General features: G+C 41.3%; 1 protein-coding gene across 2 annotated transcripts; it reads left to right on the top strand.

Annotated features, from left to right (window-relative positions):
• The first annotated feature begins 11,153 nt into the window (after positions 1-11,153).
• Positions 11,154-19,304, top strand: KLF6 (Kruppel like factor 6). Of its 2 annotated transcripts, none has more exons than XM_039526754.1 (5): positions 11,154-11,174; positions 11,642-11,745; positions 14,531-15,104; positions 16,915-17,038; positions 17,316-19,304. In XM_039526754.1, the coding sequence occupies exons 2-5, from the start codon at positions 11,644-11,646 to the stop codon at positions 17,365-17,367; spliced, it is 852 nt and encodes a 283-aa protein (XP_039382688.1). In that variant the 5' UTR covers positions 11,154-11,174; positions 11,642-11,643; the 3' UTR covers positions 17,368-19,304. The 2 variants fall into 2 exon arrangements, with proteins under 2 accessions (XP_039382688.1, XP_039382687.1); XM_039526753.1 differs by lacking the exon at positions 11,154-11,174 and adding an exon at positions 11,191-11,284.
• The last annotated feature ends 276 nt before the right edge of the window (positions 19,305-19,580 follow it).

The raw sequence follows: 19,580 nt of genomic DNA, 5'->3' as shown, positions 1-19,580 counted from the left end.
CTGAGAACATGTAATCATGCACTCTTGTGCTGCACATTCCCATTTTATCCAGACAATTCCTTGCAATACCTTTTAAATATGTAGATAGTGTTAAGATCCTGCTGTGAAAAATAATTATTTCCTCCAAGTTTCTTAGATGCATGTATTTCCTGGGATCTATCTTGTGGTTAAGATACTGGACTGGGACTTAGGAGTTTTGGGTTCAGTTCCAAGCTCAGCCATTGACCACCTAGGTGACCTTGAGAAAGTAACTTAATTTCTTGGTGTTTCAGATCTCCATCCATAACATGAGGATAATAGTATTTCCTTTTTCCTGCCTTTTGTCTGTTTTGTCCATTTAGAATGCAAGACTTGTCAGGGAAGGGAGTGTCTGGCAATATACTTTTACAGTGCCTAACACAATGGCCTTCCCTGTCAGTTGAGGGCTCTAGGTCTAGATTCTCTGTCATAAAAACTAAATATTAAAAACTAGCCACTGAATATACTTAGGGAAACATTTATAAAACTGAGACATGCATAATAATTATTAATATTTTGGACCTTAAAATAATTAGCTGCAGGAATACACCCTACAGGGCCCACTTAGCCCTAACTAATGTCATGTTTAACATAATCTTTTTGGGTCAGGGGCTGTTGTTTATTATATGTTCATACAGCACCTAGCACAATGGGGCCCAACGTGGTTGTGGCTTATAGATGCTAACATAATATAAACATTCAGCAAGCACTTAGCTCCACTGGAACTACTCACAAATCAAGTTACTTGCGTGCGTAATGAGTGTTTGCAGGGCTTGTGGCTAGTCTTTTTCATATGTGAAATGTTTTGGATCAGATAACTTCCACGGTAATTTTGATAGATTCTGGCTTCAGGTGGAGAATACACAAGAAGTGTAGACAAACTCTTCAAACAAAGATCCTGTTTTCCTGAATATATCCCTAATAAAAAAAAATGTACCAAAAATACAGACAGAGCTACAGCATATAGGCAGAATTATCTCTAAACAGCGTGTTCTTTCCCAATAGCCATCAGCAATCTTTCAGAACAGAAGTGTGATTTAGTCACTATATATTAAATCAGATGATACTAGAAAAACATCAGCTGGTTAAAGATTTTTTTTTTCTGAATTTAAAGCAACAAGGAAATGCATTTATGCTTCAAATAATCTAATTTTCTATTTCCATCATGCTTCTCAATCCATGATTTCTAAATTAAGGCCAAGTGACATTAAAACATATTTCCACAGAATCATTTTCATAAGCCCAGAGAGAAAAGGATAGATTTAGGTTTTTATATATGAATATTAAATTAATTGTTTCCTCTTGAAATAATCACTTGCCTGGTGTATTTCCTCCAGTATTTACTGTCAACAAACACTCACTTAAAATGCAGTGAATTTCCACCTGTCAAAAACCATCTAGAAATTGTTTCTTCTAACAATGAAGGGGAGGGTGGGAAGCATATACCCAGTGGAGGCTGGTGATAGCTGAAAGTGGGTAGGCAAAACTGACATGTGAAGTTACTGTACACTCACAGCCAATTTACAGCAGCAGGTGAAGTTCATATAGCATCTAACTCAAAAGAAAGTAGGCAACGCTTTCCTAAGGATCCTCTAAGGAACCCATGCCCTTCCGAGAAATTACCTACAGGGAAAAGGACACAGCTTTAAGAAGGCTCATGAAATTGCCAGCTAGGAAATGAAAAATAAAATAAATAAAGGCTCCATAAGGCTGTAGATTCAAATGAAGAGGGTTAGTAGTCTGGTTGCATTCAAAAGCCAGTCAAGATGGTTTTATGATTAAGGCACTTGACTAGGAGTCAGGAGATTTGTGTTCATTTCTTGTCTGTGCGACTTTGAGCCAGTCACTTGATATTTCTATGCCTCAATTCCCCATCTCTATAATGAGGATAATAACCCCCCCCCACACACACACACACACCTTCTGCAGAATGTAAGCTCTTTGGGGAAGGAACTGTCTCTTGGTATGTGTTGGTACAGTGTCTAGCACAATGGGGACTCAATGTCAGTTGAGGACTCTACGTGCTACTGTAATAGAAATAAATAATAATACCAGACACTATATATATTTAGGGAAGCATCCATCTCTCTCATGTATTTATTAAGATTAGAAGTGCATCATAATAGCAATAATTAATACATTAATTGGGACCTTATTCTCAGTTGGGGAATGTAGGTGCTACCATAACATAAATAATAATACTTTACTCATAGTAACCATGTAGTGGGCATTTTACCTGTCAATCCAGAATAATTCCACCACATCACTCCCTTTCTATTTCTTTTTTCCCTCTTGAGCTTTTGAAGCAAACGGAGTTGCTCTGCATTTACACCAGCGTAAATGAGATCAGAAGTATCTACTTTTTAACGTCAACTGTGTTTGTTCCTTATAGCCCAAAGAAGGGAATGTTACTTAAAGGACACATTTTATTTTACATCTACATTAGAATTTGTATTCAATTTTGCAGCTTTTGTTGAGAGGGGAAAAACCAGAGCTGCCGCACACTTTGCATAATGAGGAGAGAAGCAGCCAGAATGCTTTGTGGTGTGCTGTGATGCAAAAGCCACATGCAAAGTTGTGAGGACAAGGAAGGCCATCTCATACCTTGTGAATAGCAAGGATCTCTATTGCTGCAGCAGCAGTTTTTTAACCTGTTATGAAAAGGTGTATTGTGTCACAAGGAATTTACTCATGAAAAAAATTACAATCCTCATCTTGAGGGGTCATAGTCATAGATATTAGAGTTGTAAAATATCTCTTGGGTCACGTAGTTCATCCCCAGTGTATAACTATGTGACTCTAATCAGAGATGTCCACACAGTCTTCATTGCTTCCCTGTCTAGTCTTGCCTTGACTACTTTCCAGTGACGGCAATTTCACAATCACCCCAAGCAAATAATTCCATTGTGTAATTGGCGTCACTGGCATGAAATATTTCTTTACATTCTTCTTTTGGTGATCCAGGCTATGGTCTAACTCGACAAGCTTTCACTGAGCCTCCCTTGGACAGGCGCAAGCAAGTATTGAGACAGTCCAGGTGTCCTCAGTTCTCAGTAGCCTTCCGGTCTCACACTGCTTAGGAAAACAATCAACCTGACTTCTGGCTCCTTCCCTCACTGGTTGCAGAATTTTCCTGTATTTCCATTCTCAGTTTAGTGGTGTATTAACGAGGGGGCATTAATAGTAGCTTGCAAAGGCATATGGGAAAAAGCAGCTGCACTAAAATTTAATAAATACTCTGTATGGGGGAAGAGCCAGTGCAACTCAGGGTCTCCAGTTCCCTCTGTCTGTCAGGCCAAACTTTTTAACCCTAATTTTGCAGTGGTTCCAAACTCTTCTGAAAGCAGTCTGAGAGGTCTGTATTATTGAAGCATCAGTGTCCTGGCATCAGGATGGTTCCAGCTGCATACATTCTATATTTCTTTAGGGAATGTTCACTTATCTTGAGGCTAATGTCTCCTCTAAAGGTGATTTGCAAAGAAAGTTTGCTTTCTTTTCTTCTTTAAACTCATTGCTGTATCCAAAAAACTGAAAGTCTCCCCTGACCCATTGCCACTGGAAACTATTTTCACATTAGAAATGTAGGTCTTGTCTACACGGGAAGAATCTAGGGACAACCGGAGAACTAGTAGGATTATGACATCACAGATACCAAGGAAGGAAAACCTGATAAATTTAAAGAAGATACGATTTTTATTCATATTGTTTAAATCTTTAAAATAGTTTGTGAGCCAACTACCGGAGCTCACTGTTCTGTTTTAGAAGCTGCCAGAAACCCACCAGAGTAGCCATATATATGTAGCTAGGCTTTACATGTTTATATTTGTTTAGGGCTATTGGCATTTATTTAGGGTTATTTGATACCCCGCCACGCCCTTGTGATTTCTTCATATTAATCTTGTTGTGTAAAGGGAAAAAGACACAACAGGTTTGTTTGTTAACATCTATTTCATTCAACACGTAGATGAAATCCTCTCATTGTTAAGTAATCAACACCCTAAATCTTTCGATTAAGCTCCTAAACCACATTTCTGAGTCATCCAAAAGAGACCTACAGAAAAACAAGTCAGATGTGAGATTTGACATTCCTGAGATTTCAAATAAAAAATGCAGAAAAAAAACAAAGTAAATAAATAACTGGACATTTCAGGTCATCTTTATCCACCATAAAATACTAAAAAAGGCACAACCCCTTTTTTTATTTTCCTTTACACGTCACTTTCAAAGCAAAACTCAACAATTTTTTTCTCAGTTCTGGCTAATCACAGAAAACCACCTATACTGAAAAGGAAAAGCTATTCTGGTACATCTTCACTGCACAGTTAACCCAAGCTCTTACCCATGCTATTGCCCAACTCCTCCTACCATCCACACAGACAAACCTCAGGGTAGTCAATAGGCGGACCACGGGCCAATAGGCTTTTGAATGGACCGTGAAATCTTTTTATTTACGTACTATTATCATTATTATTATTTTTTTATTCCTTTCTCTGGAGTCTGGACCTTGACCAAGAAATTTGCACCCTGACAAAAAATAATTGATTACCCCTACCATGTTTGAATGCTTTAAACCCTGGCTAGATTACTTGGCTAGAGCTCGGGTGCTGCTTTCACTCAGGCTGGAACCCGCTTGCTTTGCAGGGAGGATGTATGCAAAAATCACTCGAGTGCTGGCAATCCTCTCATGACCTTCCAACAATTCTCTCAAAAGGACTAACAAAATCTCACACAATTGGCAGAGAAAGAATCCTAGAGAATCTCAGCACCAAGAACCTTGGGATAGGCCCCTAGGCATACGCAGGCAACAGTGAAGGAGGACACAATAATGTGGGTATAGCTTTGTTATGGGACTACTTGCATCCTGGTTAGCAGAGGCGGATTAAGGTTTCCTGGGGCCCTGGCCAGAGCAAATGGAGGGCCCCTCCCCATCTCACCCCTTCTGCCTGTGGCCCGCCCCCCTTCTGCCCCTTCTGTCTGTGGCCACGCCCACAGCCCCACTCCTTTCTGCCCCTTCCCTGAGGCCCACCCCTGTTCCACCCAGGATCTCCCCCCACTGCAGCCCCACAACCCCTTTTGCTCCTTTCTGCGCTCCCCCTGCTGCAGTCCCAAGACAGGAGAACGCTCTGTAACTGCACCCCGGCCCCATGGCCACAGCGGAGAGTGAGAGCTCCTCCAGTCGCAAGACCACAGCAGGGGTGTGGATGCTGGGGCTTCCCCTGCCACCCCCGTGTTTCTGCAGGGGACCAGGGTTGGGGCACTGGGACTTCTCCTGCCTTGCCTGGTGCTTCTGCTGGAGAGCAGAGCTTCCCCTGCCACCCCGCAGCTTCTGCTGGGGACAGAGTCGGGGGCCGCTGGGGAAGGGGAGGCTTCCCCTGTCCCATGCCTCCTGCCAGGTACGGGGTCGGGGACTGCTGGTGAAAGGGGGCCTTCCCCTGCGCAGTGCTGCTGCTGCTGCAGAGCGGAGTTGGGGCACGGGGGCTTCCCCGGCCCCACCCACCTGGCGACCAGGGCTCCCAGCTTCTGCCACTGGTGGCAGATTTTTTTCCAGGGGCCCCTCAGCGGACCAGGGCCCCTGGACACAGGCCCTGTGGGCCCAGTGTCTAATCCAACACTGTTGGATAGGCTAATTGTGGGCCAGTCACCTGAGTTGGCTGTGCCATGAAGACAGATCTATCATTACATTTCTACCGGACAAGGTTAGATTGGGTGCTCAGCTCTGTCACATGAGTTTGGCAGAAGATAAGCCAGTTAATACTAGTTTCAGATTGCTGCTTGAGCTGACGAATAATGCTGACCCTCATCTGTGTACACTAAGATCTGAGAAGTGGGCCATGGAAAGTCTATGTTGACAGATTTCAATTTTTCAGACCGATGAGTATTTCTTTCTTTTTTGAATCCAACAAGGAGTCTAACACCTACAAGACTATATTGTCTAAATGGATTTAAATGTTTCAAAATTTAATGTAGATGACCAGAATCAGACTTCCTAACCTGCATTTGGGGTTCAAACTCACTAGCATAGCTTTATGCATGAGCTGCCCGTTGAACTAGGCAGAGGATTGGGCCCTCTGTCTCTAAGTATTTTCAGTTTTAGTGCTATACTGGGATACTAGTTAAGTCTCAAGGACACCCAAACTGGCTCCCAAAAATGTTGCTTTCTCTTTGGTTACTTGTGCATGTCCAAATGTGGCAAAATAAGAATCTATCTAATTATAGGTGCAAATGAGAGCAGAATTTGCAAACTCACGTTTTTGGGCTCAGTACAGGGTAACAGGGTGAAATTCTCTGGCTTATGTTATACAAAGTCAGACCTAAAGATCTAATGGTCCCTTCTGACCTTAAAATCTGTGAATTTTGGACCATAGTTTTTTTAAAATGTCTATTTTTCCTTACTTTTAGGTTACTACTTCCTGTTCTACTTACAATAGCTAATAAAATACTTTCCTCCCCTTTGGTTAATCCTTAGAGGTATTTATAGCTTGTCTTGTCACATACTTAGTCATCTTTTCTGTAAGTTTCCCAAAGTCAGGTCGGATTCACCAAACCTCTTCCTTACTCTCTTTTTGTTACTATTATTTGCAATCTCTGCAATTAAACTCTGTCTTTGGCATTTGTCTAAGGCCTAAAATGGCAAGCAATTCTCTAAATGTGAGCTTCCTGATGTGACATAGCAAGAATAACCCCATCTATTACCTACATGTAACTCTTCTATTTATGTATTCTAATAGAGCATTCACGCTATCTGTGGTAGAATCACATTGCATGCTGGTTTTCAGTTTAGGGAATTACCACCCTTGCAGTAGGTCATATAAGTAAGTCATATCTTTGCAACCAACCACCGTTTTTACATATTCCCAATGAAATACCTGTACATTTATCCTAATCTAACTACAATGTATTAATTTCTTCCGATTTCTTCTAACCTCTTTGTATCCAGTTGTAGGTTAAGTATTTTCAAAAGTATCATCACCCCTAGCATCGACAAAGCGAGTATATATGCTCTCTACACATGTATGAACATACTGAGGACAGAACAGGTGCTCTTCCTGTGTCATGCACAACCACCTGGAGAAACTGATTTGCTAACTGCAGTGCAAGATTGCAGAAAGTAATGCACACTCCCAGTGAAGAAAAGTTTTCCAGGTACAAAACTTTATCATTACTATATTTGATATGTTTGATGGAGCAATATCACCACCAAAATTTAATCTTAAAATAAATGTGAAGGCATATTAAGTCATGGGACAAAAACAATCAGAATGCACAGAACATTTTTCTGCACATTCTTAAAAGTCCCTCTGATGTGACCTGTCAGTGTTGGCAGACCTATGGATTTTGTTCTGATTCATAACTTTATCCACAGACACCTGCTTCACAGCTATTGTGTGTCATTTTGAGCAAGGAACTGAAATTTGAAATAATTCTATGCCTTTTAATAGCCTTGATTATTGTTAGGAATGGCGCAGACAGTAGTGGAGCAGTGTGATGTGCACATTTGCACCACAAGAACACTCCTATCCAGAACTATATGCAAATACTCACACATGGACTGTACACATTGCAGTGGTCACAGCCTGGAAAGTTATGCACTTGCCTAAGTCTGTGAGTTCAAGGATATACTTAGGGATGTTGAGCTCACTGCTAGATCATTGCCCCAGCTAAAAAACAATGTTGCGATCCTGATCAATTTTTTCAGTGAGAATTTTTTTTTCCTTTCAAGTGTGGTTTTTAAGATAGGTTCACGTTTTGGATTCTACATCTTTATTATGTTCCTGTGATTTAAAAAACAAAACTCATTCTTTTTATGGCAATTGTCATCATGAAGAAAGTCTTTTGGACCAAGTTGTAATAAACTTAAGTTACTTAAGATTCTTCCATCGTTCCCACACTCAAACACCTCCATTAGCTCTGCATTCATGTCAAGAATATGGTATGATTTCAAAACTGCCCTCATTTTTAGTCTCTTCCGTGGACTTCTTCCGATTATCATGGACCTTGCCTCTCAGCTCCCATCCCTGCTATCCCAACCCTTGCTTCCATTCTCTTACTCCACCCTAGACACTATTGGCACAAGAGCCTTCTGGTATTTGGAACAGGCTTAGTATATGGCTCCACCTCACTGACTTACCATCTCGCTACAATTCTCATTTAAAAATGTATTGGGCAAAATTCTGACTCCTACTGATGTCATTGGAGCCATGATCTTACCCACTTTTTCTATCCATTGACCATACTGTTTACACTGTCTCCCTCTGCTATTTATGATTAAACTCTGTTAATAAAGTTGCAACCTGGAACCAAAATATTTAATGACAAACATGCCAATTTTTTGCAGGCATCTAATTTTTATAATGGCACAATAAAAGCCAACATTTTATTAAAGTGTAATTTAAGACAATTTTTACTGCAACACAGTTATGTCCGTGCTGTGCCATTTTTTTTCACATCTTGGCAGTGAACATAATACAGCTTGCACCCACCACAGGTTTGCAGATGAAGTGCATGCACATGGAAACATTACTTGTTAGTTACAAATATTTTAACAGATATTTTTTGCCCATTTTTAAAAGCACCTGTCTATTAATTTACCATTGCTCCCCCTCGCTGGGCTATATTTGGGTTCAGGTTGTATAAAAACAGCTAAATAAAATAAGGTTCCAATTCTGCGATGAGCAGTCCTCTACACCAAATCCCAATGATTTCAATGAGGTTTCATGGGGGCACAGGTCTCTGTGACATTCAGTGACTAGAAATTTAGCAAGATGCAAAGAGAGATTGGACATTCATATGGATAACAAGAATATCTAGAGTTATAATAGCTAATGCTAATAAATATTGGAAGAGATACTAAACCTCTTGCTTCAGGCATTAAACTAATCTTATTTAAGGGGCAGATTATCCAACATCCATTTAATCCAAGGTTTCTTGCTCTTTCTTCTGAAGCATCTGGCCATATCTAGTACCTGTCACAATCAGAACCAGGACTGAATGAACCCCAGGTCTGATCCAATATGGCATACTGGCTATATATTCATCTGAAGCACACAGGATGATCAGAGCTTAAAGGTCCACAAGCATAGCTGCCCTCACTTAGATATGATTCTTTTGTATTCACTTAACTTCCATGAACACATAATACCACCTTAGTTCACTCTAAGTATTCTTGGTTTCCCTCAAGAAAAAACATTCTGATTATTTCAAATTCACCATTTGGCAATTTTTTTTTCTGGGATCACCAGATTGCTGGTTTATGAAGGGCTTGGCTGTTGGGAGGTTTTCTGAATTGTGGTGCTTTTGTACCTGAAGATCACCTGAAGAAGGAGAAAGAAACCTCAGTGACTTAAGTGCACATCTACAGCTAACTAGCCTGGCCACCAGCTACAGCAAAATTGGTGGAGAAATATTTGTTTAGACAAAAAAAGATAGATGGGAGATATAATAGGAACATCAGTGGAAAGAAGCCACTTAGTTTTAGGAAAAAAAGACACTGGAAGTGCTCATCCCAAGCTTTGGACACCCCTTTAAAGTTTAATATCCACATTTTTTAAAACACACACATCAAGTCCTTTAAAATAACTGCCACTGCACCCCCACTCATAATAAAATCTGGGCCTAAAAACAAAGCTGTCCCATGCCAATAGCTATCATCCCCTCCCCCAAATATTACAGAAAAGAGATGCACCTTGTGCAGAAGGCTAACATATCCAGGCTGAGGCAGAGCAAGTCAGAAACTTGTTCCACGGACAACAGACCCTTTCTGCAGAAAGCCCCGCCAGCAGCTCCCGCAGTTATATTTTGAAGGTAGGGTTGCCAATTTTGCTTGGACATATTCCTGGAGGCTTTTTCATCGCACAACATAATCTTTAATTCGATTAATTTTTAATTCCTGGAAACTCCAGGACTATCCTGGAGGGTTGATAACCCTGACCGCAGGAGCACCAACACCTGGGCTGATTGCAATTACAGCAGTATGGCACCAGGGTTGGACAGAGGGGGAAATCTGCTAGTGTTGCCAAAGCTGGTGACAGCCGAGACTTTTCTTCAAGCCCCAGCTCCTGCTGTCCAGTGATTTCCTGAGGCTCTCATATTTCATTTTTTTTCGTTGTAAAGGGTCAAGTCTTCAAGAGAAAAACTTGAATACCGGACCCAGGTGCAGCCCAAAGGCTCGGAGACCAGAGGCACATAAAAGGAACCCAACATTTATTTAAAAAACCTCATCATTGTAGGGCCCTGCCTTGGCATTTCCCAGCCCTTGGCGTGGCAATCGGGCTTTCAGGTGATCTACCCCAACCCATTTAAGCCTTGAAACATCACGGACAACAGCGGATCCTGCACCCCGCCGCCCCAGCCGGAGCAGCTCCGGCCGCAGGGGTCTGCGGGCTGCAAGCCCGACGCACACTAGGTGAAAGGGGGAGCCGCACCGGGGCTTGCACTAGGCACAACGGGCAGGTAAGAAGCCCTCAGGCGACGACTCGGAAGCGCCCCGCTAGAGGGAGGGAAATTAACCCAACCCGGGCTCCGCTAGCGGAACGGGAACGCCACGGGGCTGCACCGCGCCGGGCTCGGCCGCCCGCGGGGAGCGCTAGAGAGACAGCCCCGAGGCTGGGACTGGCCGAGCGGCCGCACCACTACACAGAGCTCCGGAGTGGGTGGGGGGGGTCTATTTTGTAGCCTCGCTACAGCCTGGGAACCCGTCGCGCCAGGGGCCCGGAGTTGTGGGGGGCTCCCACCCCATGCACGCCAGAGCAGGGCTCAGCGCACACACAAGCGGCCATCGCACGGGCATTGCTGGCTGCAGCTGCCCGCAGGCGGCTCTCCCTGCGCAGCTCAGCAGCGCCCCTAGCACCTATCGACGGCACTAGCCCGTCCTCCCCACCCCCACCCAGCACCACCAGCAAAACACTCCGGCTTCATATTCTCTCTCCAGCCCAGCACCTTCTGCCTTATATACCCTGCTAAAAATAGCCAGCCGCCTAGCCCACCAATCAGTACTGTTCGAATTTCGAATCGCGCCAATAGCATGAGCCGTCACGGAGAGGCTTGGTCACGCCAGGAGGGGCCGAGATGCCTCCTGCAACGCGATTGGGCTGATCTGACATCATTGGAACGCTGTGTAACGAGTTGGTGGAAGAGATTGGGCAGTGCTCCGAGCCGGCGTAATAGGATCACGAGGGGAGGAGGGAGGGAGTCGAGGAGAGGGAGGGGGGAGAAGAGCGAGGAGGCGGAGGCTGTAGCTGTGACTGTGGCCAAGGAGAGCTTAGAACAGGGAAGTTTTGCAGGGGGTTACATTTGCAGTCAGCTCAGTGTTTGCAAATATTGTGCAGGCTCCTGAGCAAGTGTCCTCTGCGAGCCACAGGAGAGTAGAGCAGCGGCAGCATTTGGATACTTTGTTAATTGCTGTGCAATTACATTTTGCATGAAACTTTGCTTTTTTTTTCCTTCCCAATTTCCAAAAGGAATTAATATTTGTTTTTTTGTATTTTTTTCTTCTCTGGAGTAAAGGGGGGGTTTGGAAACAGACTATATATTGAGACACCCCCCCCTCCCCTCACACACCTCCTCTACCCATAGAGGAGGCATCTGTATTTTTGTAACCAGAATTGACTTTGTTGTTACAATTTAGACATGGATGTTCTCCCAATGTGCAGCATCTTCCAGGAACTCCAGATTGTGCACGACACTGGTTACTTCTCAGCTTTACCATCTCTGGAGGAATATTGGCAACAGGTAAACGAGGATGTTGTTGTTGTTGTTGGTTGTTAAGCCACATTAAAGGATAAGTGGATAAAAATGCCAAAGTGTCATCCGGGCATTTGGGGAGAATGCAATGGAGATATTAACAAAAGTTTTGAAGCAGGTGTTTTGATTTTTTTTTTTAATTTTGAGGGTTTTTTTAAATAAATGTATTTCTCAGTGCAACTGAGTTTCTCTTTTTTAATGCATTCCCCATTATGAAAGGGACTGTCAGTTGAGAAAACGGAGGCCGATGTGTTTGAATGCGTTTTTCGTGTTTTTGTTTTTTGTTTTGTTTTTTTATTTTTGCGGGGGGCGCTCATCAAAAACAGCAACGACCAGAGTGAAATCCAAACGTCTGAGCTTTGCTTTCGCGTGATCCAGTGCAGTCCCTGGCGAAAGTTTTATGCCTGTATCAGGTCCAAACTCTACAGCTGGATCTTGTCATCTGAACTCCCCCTCCCCCTACTTGCCAAGAATTGTTTTTCGCCCCATGGTGTGTTTGGGGGGTTTGTTTTGTTTTGGTGGAGGGGGGGGCTACTAGGTTTGAAGACGTTACTAATGTAGAGGATTCGCGAAGCACTCAATCCTGCTTTACCTGCTGTCCTCGTTGTTGACTAGCCAAAAAAAAATTTTTTTTTTGCACAACCAATGAGTTGTCAGTCATATGACAGCGATCCTGTTTTGCTAATTGCCTCGAGTCTTAGTTTGGGAGGAGGAAGATCTGGGGCTTCTTGCCTTTAATGGACATGTTGTGGTTTTTTTCCCTCTCTGTCCCAGTAATTGGATTGCCTGAGATGAGATTGCCTTTGACATTTTTGCATTGTCTTGCTTTTTATTGGAGGGGAGGGGGTTGTTTACTATACTCCCTGCGGTGATGTTTGCTTTTAACAAATAGAATTACCAGATCAAATACTGCTTGTTTGTATGAAAGACAAGAAACGCTTTAGGAAGGTTGAAATCCAAAGTGTTACAACCGTCACATGCCTACTAATTGTATGCAATCCCCCCCCCCCCAAAAAAAAAGAAGCAGCTTCAATAGTACGTGATTGAAATTGATCTAAGTAGTTTCTTCAAGCATTTGGGATTTTGGCAAAGAGCCAGAACTGGTTCCCAGTAGCTTTCAGACGCATTTAAACTCACAGAGCGCTTCATTTTGGTCCCCATTGCTAATCTACATAATGAGAAATTTAAATTAGCCAGAAAAATATTAGTTTAACAAGATTTTAATAAATGCTCTTTTGTGTTTCCTTGGAGGATCAATACTTTGTTATGCTGTGTCTTAATGCCTTTTTGAAATGTGTACTGCAAAACTGTTGTCCAGTGATAGGCAAAGACATAAATATTGATTGTGGCTTTTCCTTCCTCTTTCCTTCCATTTTTGACCACGCTATCAATGACATGCGACCCAGTTCAGTTGAGTGGTGTTGGTGAGGGACCTCTAGACCATAACAAACCGTCCTTAGGTGGAGAGTTGGAGGGGTAAACATGTAGCATTTTGGAATGTCTGTGCTTGCAAGACTGTTTTGGGAGGGATAATCTTGATAAAATAAGTGCATTTTTTAACAGGAACTTAGTAAGTAGGAGCTGTCAATAAGGGTAGATCCACCATGTAGTATTTCCACACAGATAACTAACTTATAGTGGAAAACAAAAACCCATCGGCACAAGATTTCCTACCATTTTCTTCCCCTCAGAACGGCTAGAAAGTTTGAAATTGTAAAAGGAGAATGCTGATGGCTGCAGTTTTAATCACTTGGAAGATTCTCTTCCCCCCTATTATTATTATTTTTTTTGTGGGGTAATTACATGTCCCATTGCATGTATATTTGAACAGAGTACTTTCTTGGCTGATGGTCAGAATTTTAAAAGGAAGTCTCTTTTGGCATTACGTGAAAGAAATAGAGATGACTCATACAGTTGCACTCTTGGCCAGTAGATAAAGTTCTTGTTCATTGTGGGACTCCCAGCAGGACTTTAGAGTAATTTCCCTTTCTCCTTTACAATAGCACATTACTATTCTGGAACTTTTCCCCCTCCTTCTGTTATTGAAGTTCCTTATGTTATTCAGACCACTAATAGGAAGCAGCTAAAGTTATGTGGTGTGCATGCCAGTGCACTTGGAATTGACATTCTTTGAAAGACTAGTAGGTCGAGTTCTCACACACAGGAAATGGGTGGTTATCTGCAGTTCCATTGATGTCCCCTGAATACGGATTGTCAGCTACTTGCAGCCATACTAGAATGTGGCTTTGTTTTGTGACACAGCACTTGGGTTTTTAACTGCGTGTCTGCACACTGTTGTCCGTAGCCTTGTAGCTGTGCTTGGTCCCAGAGATAAGTTTGGTCACTTTAGCCTTGTGTTTATGTGAGAGTGATACAAAATGAAAAAATTAATAAAAGCCCATTAGAAAGTGTAAAGAAGCCTGATTAAAATGTGCTACATTTTATAGTGATTTCAATACTAGCCTTGTTAAAATACGAATTTTGTGATGGGGATTATAATTTGACTGACTCATTAGAACACTATTTGGAAAATGTTGACTGACTTACACCTTTAGCGTAGTGTTTGAACTCTTGCCCAGTTCTTGAAAACTTCAGTTCCTTTTACTGCAATAATCACCTGGTTATGGCTGGAATATCCTCTAATTTGTAAGGCACATAGCAATTTCAAATACCCTACTTTCTAGCATGCTGTTTGAAATTTAAAGCTCAACTATCCTTTTTTAAAACCATTTTGTAAAATGTTTTTCTTTTTCTTTTCTTTTTTCTTTGGTAGACCTGTTTAGAGCTGGAACGATATCTTCAAAGTGAACCCTGCTATGTATCTGCATCTGAAATTAAATTTGATAGCCAAGAGGATCTCTGGACCAAAATTATTCTGGCACGTGAGAAAAAGGAGGAATCTGAACTGAAGAGTACATGTATTCCAAAAGAGGACAGTCCTAGTAGCCAGAACTTAGAGACCAACAGTTTGAATTCTGATGTAAGCAGTGAGTCTTCAGACAGCTCTGAGGAACTTTCACCTACTACTAAGTTTACCTCTGATCCTATAAGTGATGTTTTAGCCAATTCAGGAAACTTGAGTTCATCTGTCACTTCTACTCCCCCTTCTTCTCCTGAGTTGAGCAAGGAAACGTCCTCTCAGCTATGGAATTGTATGCCAGGTGAATTGCATTCACCAGGTAAAATTCGTACCGGTACCATTGGAAAGACTGCAGAAAAAGGTGCCCCAGTCAATGGCGACTCTTCACCGGATGGCCGGAGACGTGTCCATAGGTGTCACTTCAATGGTTGCAGGAAAGTTTACACCAAAAGTTCACATCTGAAAGCACATCAGCGCACTCATACAGGTTAGTAACCTTGTGTCTATTAGGCGTTGGAGACTACAGTAGGGAATACCCTGATGGCAGTGTTGTCATAACATTACATAAGCACTGGGTGAAAGCCCAGGGATTGGAAGATGATTCAGTTACACCAGAGGTTTACCAGAATGAAAGACATCACTTCCTCATTCTCTTCATAAGCTGAGTTGAAGCCTCTTGAGTACAAAGATACTTCAGTGTAGACTGGTCTGCTATCACAGATGAATGGTTTCCATTTGCTAATTAGATAGTGCTGAAGAAGTTTCAGAATTATTTAATCTTTGAAAAACTCCTAAAGTAAGTTAGACAACAGATCTACTTTGCTGACCATTTTAAAAATAAAAGTAAATTTGAGACTTTCTCACAAAAGTAGGGATTTCACATAATGTAACTGGAAGTGGGGGTAGATGCTTTCATAGGAAGAAGTGTTACTGGACTCTTCTACACCAAGGTCTATTAAGTTAATACAGTCAAGGCCTGTGGCTGTTAAGTATAACTGCAAATGTGCACTAGCTGTATAATATTAAAAAATACTTTTTATGTGTACTAGTTTAAGCAAAAATCTTAGAAGACCAAACAATGTACCAGTCCTTCTGACATAAAACCAGACTGGACTTAGAAGTATGTATTGCTTATTTCATGGTTTCACTTAAAATGCTATAGTGTTTTTTGTATTATTATTATTACTCTGAAACGTAGACTTAAAAAATCAATATATGAGGTGGTTGTGAAAGAGAGTAAAGTGGATAGGCATTCCAGGGCCTGCATAATTTTTTTATTATGGTAGTAGCTGGCACAGTTACTTTTATTTTTTAACATTAATATTCTACAGCCCTTGATGTCTGGAGTTAGAGATGTAGAGCAATTGGCTGACTGACCAGTCACTGCTTAAGGAAAGGAGCAATGTTCTGCATCCTTAGTGTGCCAGTCAAGGGGTTATTCTCCAGAAATGCAAACGTTTTTCATGAGGTGAGGGAGAAGGGAGGAATTCAAAAGGAAGGACCTTACTCTGATTCACTAGCTCAGCATTCCTAATTTTTTTTCCATTTGTGGAAGTCATTTAGCTGACTCATATGCTCCCATTCTCATGTGGAAGTGAAATAAAACAAGGCACTTTCAAAAAAGAGGAAAGAGCAATTTCCATTGAAGTTCCAGTGAAGACTGTAAATAACAGCTAGCCACATAACCGGGGCAGAACTATTGCCGTGGTTGTTTCGTGACTGGAACTAGTTGTATGAATTGCTGGTAGTATTTCCCTCAAATGTTAACTGAAATCAGCAGCATTCAAACTGGTAATTGTGATTTTTTTTTTTCCTTGCTCTTCATCTAGTATATCTGGGTCAGCATGAAAAGGTTCCGTTTTGTGCAAATAATCTGTGGGACAGTGGACTTTGAAGCAAAACAGTAACCTAATTATATCAGTGAATCAAAACATTTCTGGGCCAGATTCTGCCATCCTGGCTCATCTTGACATGAAGTTAATGGGACTACTCCTGGAGTAAAGTACTACTCTAGATGAACAAGGATGATAGTATCTGGCCCTTAACTAGCTTTTTTTGTATTCAATCTGTACTTATTAACTTCTTTCAGTTAGGGTGCCTTTTGTTTTAAACATGGTGATGTTACAGCTAAGTAAGAATCTTAATGATTCTTCAAGCTTCTGCCACCTACGTTGTCAAAAACACTGAACTGTTCTGATTGAAAATGGGTATCCTTGTTTTTTATATATAAACAATGAATATTGTCTCATTAATTATGAGTGAAGTCATGGGTAATCTATAATATGCTTTATTTATAGGAGAAAAGCCTTACCGATGTTCATGGGAAGGGTGTGAGTGGCGTTTTGCAAGAAGTGATGAGTTAACCAGACACTTCAGAAAGCACACTGGTGCCAAGCCTTTTAAATGTAGTCACTGTGACAGGTATGTGAATGAAATTGAGCTTTTTTTTTTTTTAATAAAGTTATTTATAATGCTTGCTGAGAAGCAGGTCTAGGTGATATTTTTTGTTATAGAAGATTCATTCATAAAGAAACTGATAAAATGCTTCAGTGAAAATTAATTCTATTCTCTTTTGAGGGACTATTACATTTTCACAATTAAAAACATCCTGTTGCATTAATGACCTGGAATGTAGCTTGAGTAATGCATAGCAATGAAAATGGAGTAATGTAAAACCCAACTTTCCTTTCCTTTGCAGGTGTTTTTCCAGGTCTGACCACCTGGCCCTTCACATGAAGCGACACCTCTGAATGGGTCAAGAGGTGAATCCTGTGGGCTAAGCGGCTTCAAGGTTGAACAGCCTTGAAAGGAGGGATGCGTGTTCCAGCCAAAGCATGCCATTTTGCACCCTACCCAGTTGCCTCCAGGACCTCTTTCTTGAAGGTCTTTTGAGGGCTAATAAGTCACGTAAGAAACGGCATGGCAACCGTGGTGCGTGATGTTTGGGGTTTCCTGGACTCATACACTGGTACCTAACCTTCTGAGTGGCTCCTAAGCCTTTGCCGTGAGCATGTGCACTGAGAATGTTAATGATTGGGTGACTGTTTGTTACTGAGGATCTATTGACGACTGTATGCTGAGGCACATTTTTTTCTTCTGGTTGTTTTATAACTGTAAGAGAAAAAAGTAGTCTGAATGTTTTGTATGTGAGGAATATACTGCAAGATGGGACGACCACCAATCATTTCCAGGGGGTGGGGGGAGGGGTGTCTGCACCTTTTAGAGGGGAAAAAATGGAGAGGAGAAGGAAAAGACAAAAAAAAGTCAGGACGCCAGAGTGGAGATGGGGGAGCCCCCCTTTCCTGTATGAGAGGAGCTTTAGGTGTCTGATGCAGCTATTAAACGTGCAATGTGTCAAGTAGCTTGTTTTACTTGCTACAGAGCTCATTTGTAATCCATTGTATAAGCTGTGTATTTACAAATATAACACAACTATAACTTTTCATTATAATACAAAGGTTATTGCATGGTTCTGGGGAACTATATGCTTTTCCATTCTTTAATCAGGACTGCAGTTTTGATTCCAGTTAAGAGCAGCTAAAATACAATTGGTCTAATGTTACATAATGTATGGAACCTGAATAATTTTTTCGGTTGGGTGGATAAAACCACTATAGGTTAGAAACTGATTTTTCTCATGCAGCTAATTTTTCTCTTATTTATGCCTTGAGGACTAATTTCTGGTTTTCTAGCTGTTTAATGCACTGTTGACCTTAATAATGGTGCCTTATGCAAGTGACCTTCTCTTGCAGGGGGTCTTATACAGGGGTATGGGTGATGCATGCTTTATTAAGGCTCCTTTTTCACCTGGCATTGTACTGTATCAAATGTATGATGGGGGGTGGTGGTGGGGAAAAGGCTACTTCCAGGGTCCTCCTTCACAAAGACAAATATAGAGAAAAGTCCTTCATGTCAGTACAGTATTTGTTTAACTTAGACAATTTGACTGTGTTACAGTATAATGCATACAGCAATTGAATACCTGACAAGTTCTGCCACCTTGAGACTTTTTTTATATTGACCTTGCACAACAATTGTGTATATACACACCCCAGCTGTACTTAATATGTAACGTTTCATGCATATTAAAGATACAGAAGTATTAAAAGATGTATTTGCTTAAAAGGCACAAGTTTCACATCTATATATCTAGCTATCTGTTGGTAATACAGAAAGAAACTATAATACTTTTTTAAAGTGGGCAGAAAAATTCTTGTGTATGTATATTTGTGTGTACAGTCTGTGTATGTGTGTATATATAGATAATATATAAATATTTTTAAAGGAAAAAAATTGGAACATGTAGCTAGAAAATACAACAGCCTGTGAAGATTCCCCCCACCCTCACCCCACCCCAATATGGCCATAAAGGAGGCAAAGAAATGAAAGATACAGCTATTTAAAATCTAGCATTTTTAGAGGCTTTACCTTTAGCATAACAGTTTACTAAAGGCTTTTTTGGCATTGAGTCCTTCTCAGACTGCTGACTGGGTTTTGCACTTATTGGCTTGTCTGGAATAGCATATCTGTGGCCATTAAAATGGCATGGACTGAATATTAGCACACTAAAAGAATGCTAGCTGGGTTCAGATGACATACACTCAGATTTTGGCCTTCAAGTTTATTGGAGGATCTGAAAGTGAGCTAGTTACAGTAGGGGTTGAATTCTAATTTTAAATAGTTCAGCTAAAATGAAGACATAAGGCTATTTTCTCCTAGATTAGAAATAGTTTGTCCAAAACTAGTAAACCTTTTTTTAAAACCAGCTCACCATCCACTGATGCAGTTAACCATGTGACTTTTGGGGGGGGGGGGCGGTGTCTTGCTTACTATGCTAATATTTTGGCAGATCTTCCAGGAAATGAGTGTGTAGATAAGTGGTTTAAAAAAGAAAAGTATATGCAAATTATCTGGTTCTAAGGCACTCACAGGCCTAAATCCTCATTTCATTTTTGTATTAAAA

Source organism: Mauremys reevesii, linkage group 2 (assembly GCF_016161935.1).
Source record: "Mauremys reevesii isolate NIE-2019 linkage group 2, ASM1616193v1, whole genome shotgun sequence".
Taxonomy (NCBI): domain Eukaryota; kingdom Metazoa; phylum Chordata; order Testudines; family Geoemydidae; genus Mauremys; species Mauremys reevesii.
The sequence above is the reverse complement of the archived record's forward strand: the minus strand, read 5'-3'. Positions and strand labels throughout refer to the sequence as shown.

Excerpts from the sequence above, each read along its gene's own strand:
- KLF6 (XM_039526754.1), top strand. The coding sequence starts at position 11,644 with ATGGATGTTCTCCCAATGTGCAGCATCTTCCAGGAACTCCAGATTGTG. Across the intron at positions 11,746-14,530 it reads TGGAGGAATATTGGCAACAG|ACCTGTTTAGAGCTGGAACG; the intron begins GTAAACGAGGAT and ends TTTCTTTGGTAG. Across the intron at positions 17,039-17,315 it reads AAATGTAGTCACTGTGACAG|GTGTTTTTCCAGGTCTGACC; the intron begins GTATGTGAATGA and ends TTTCCTTTGCAG.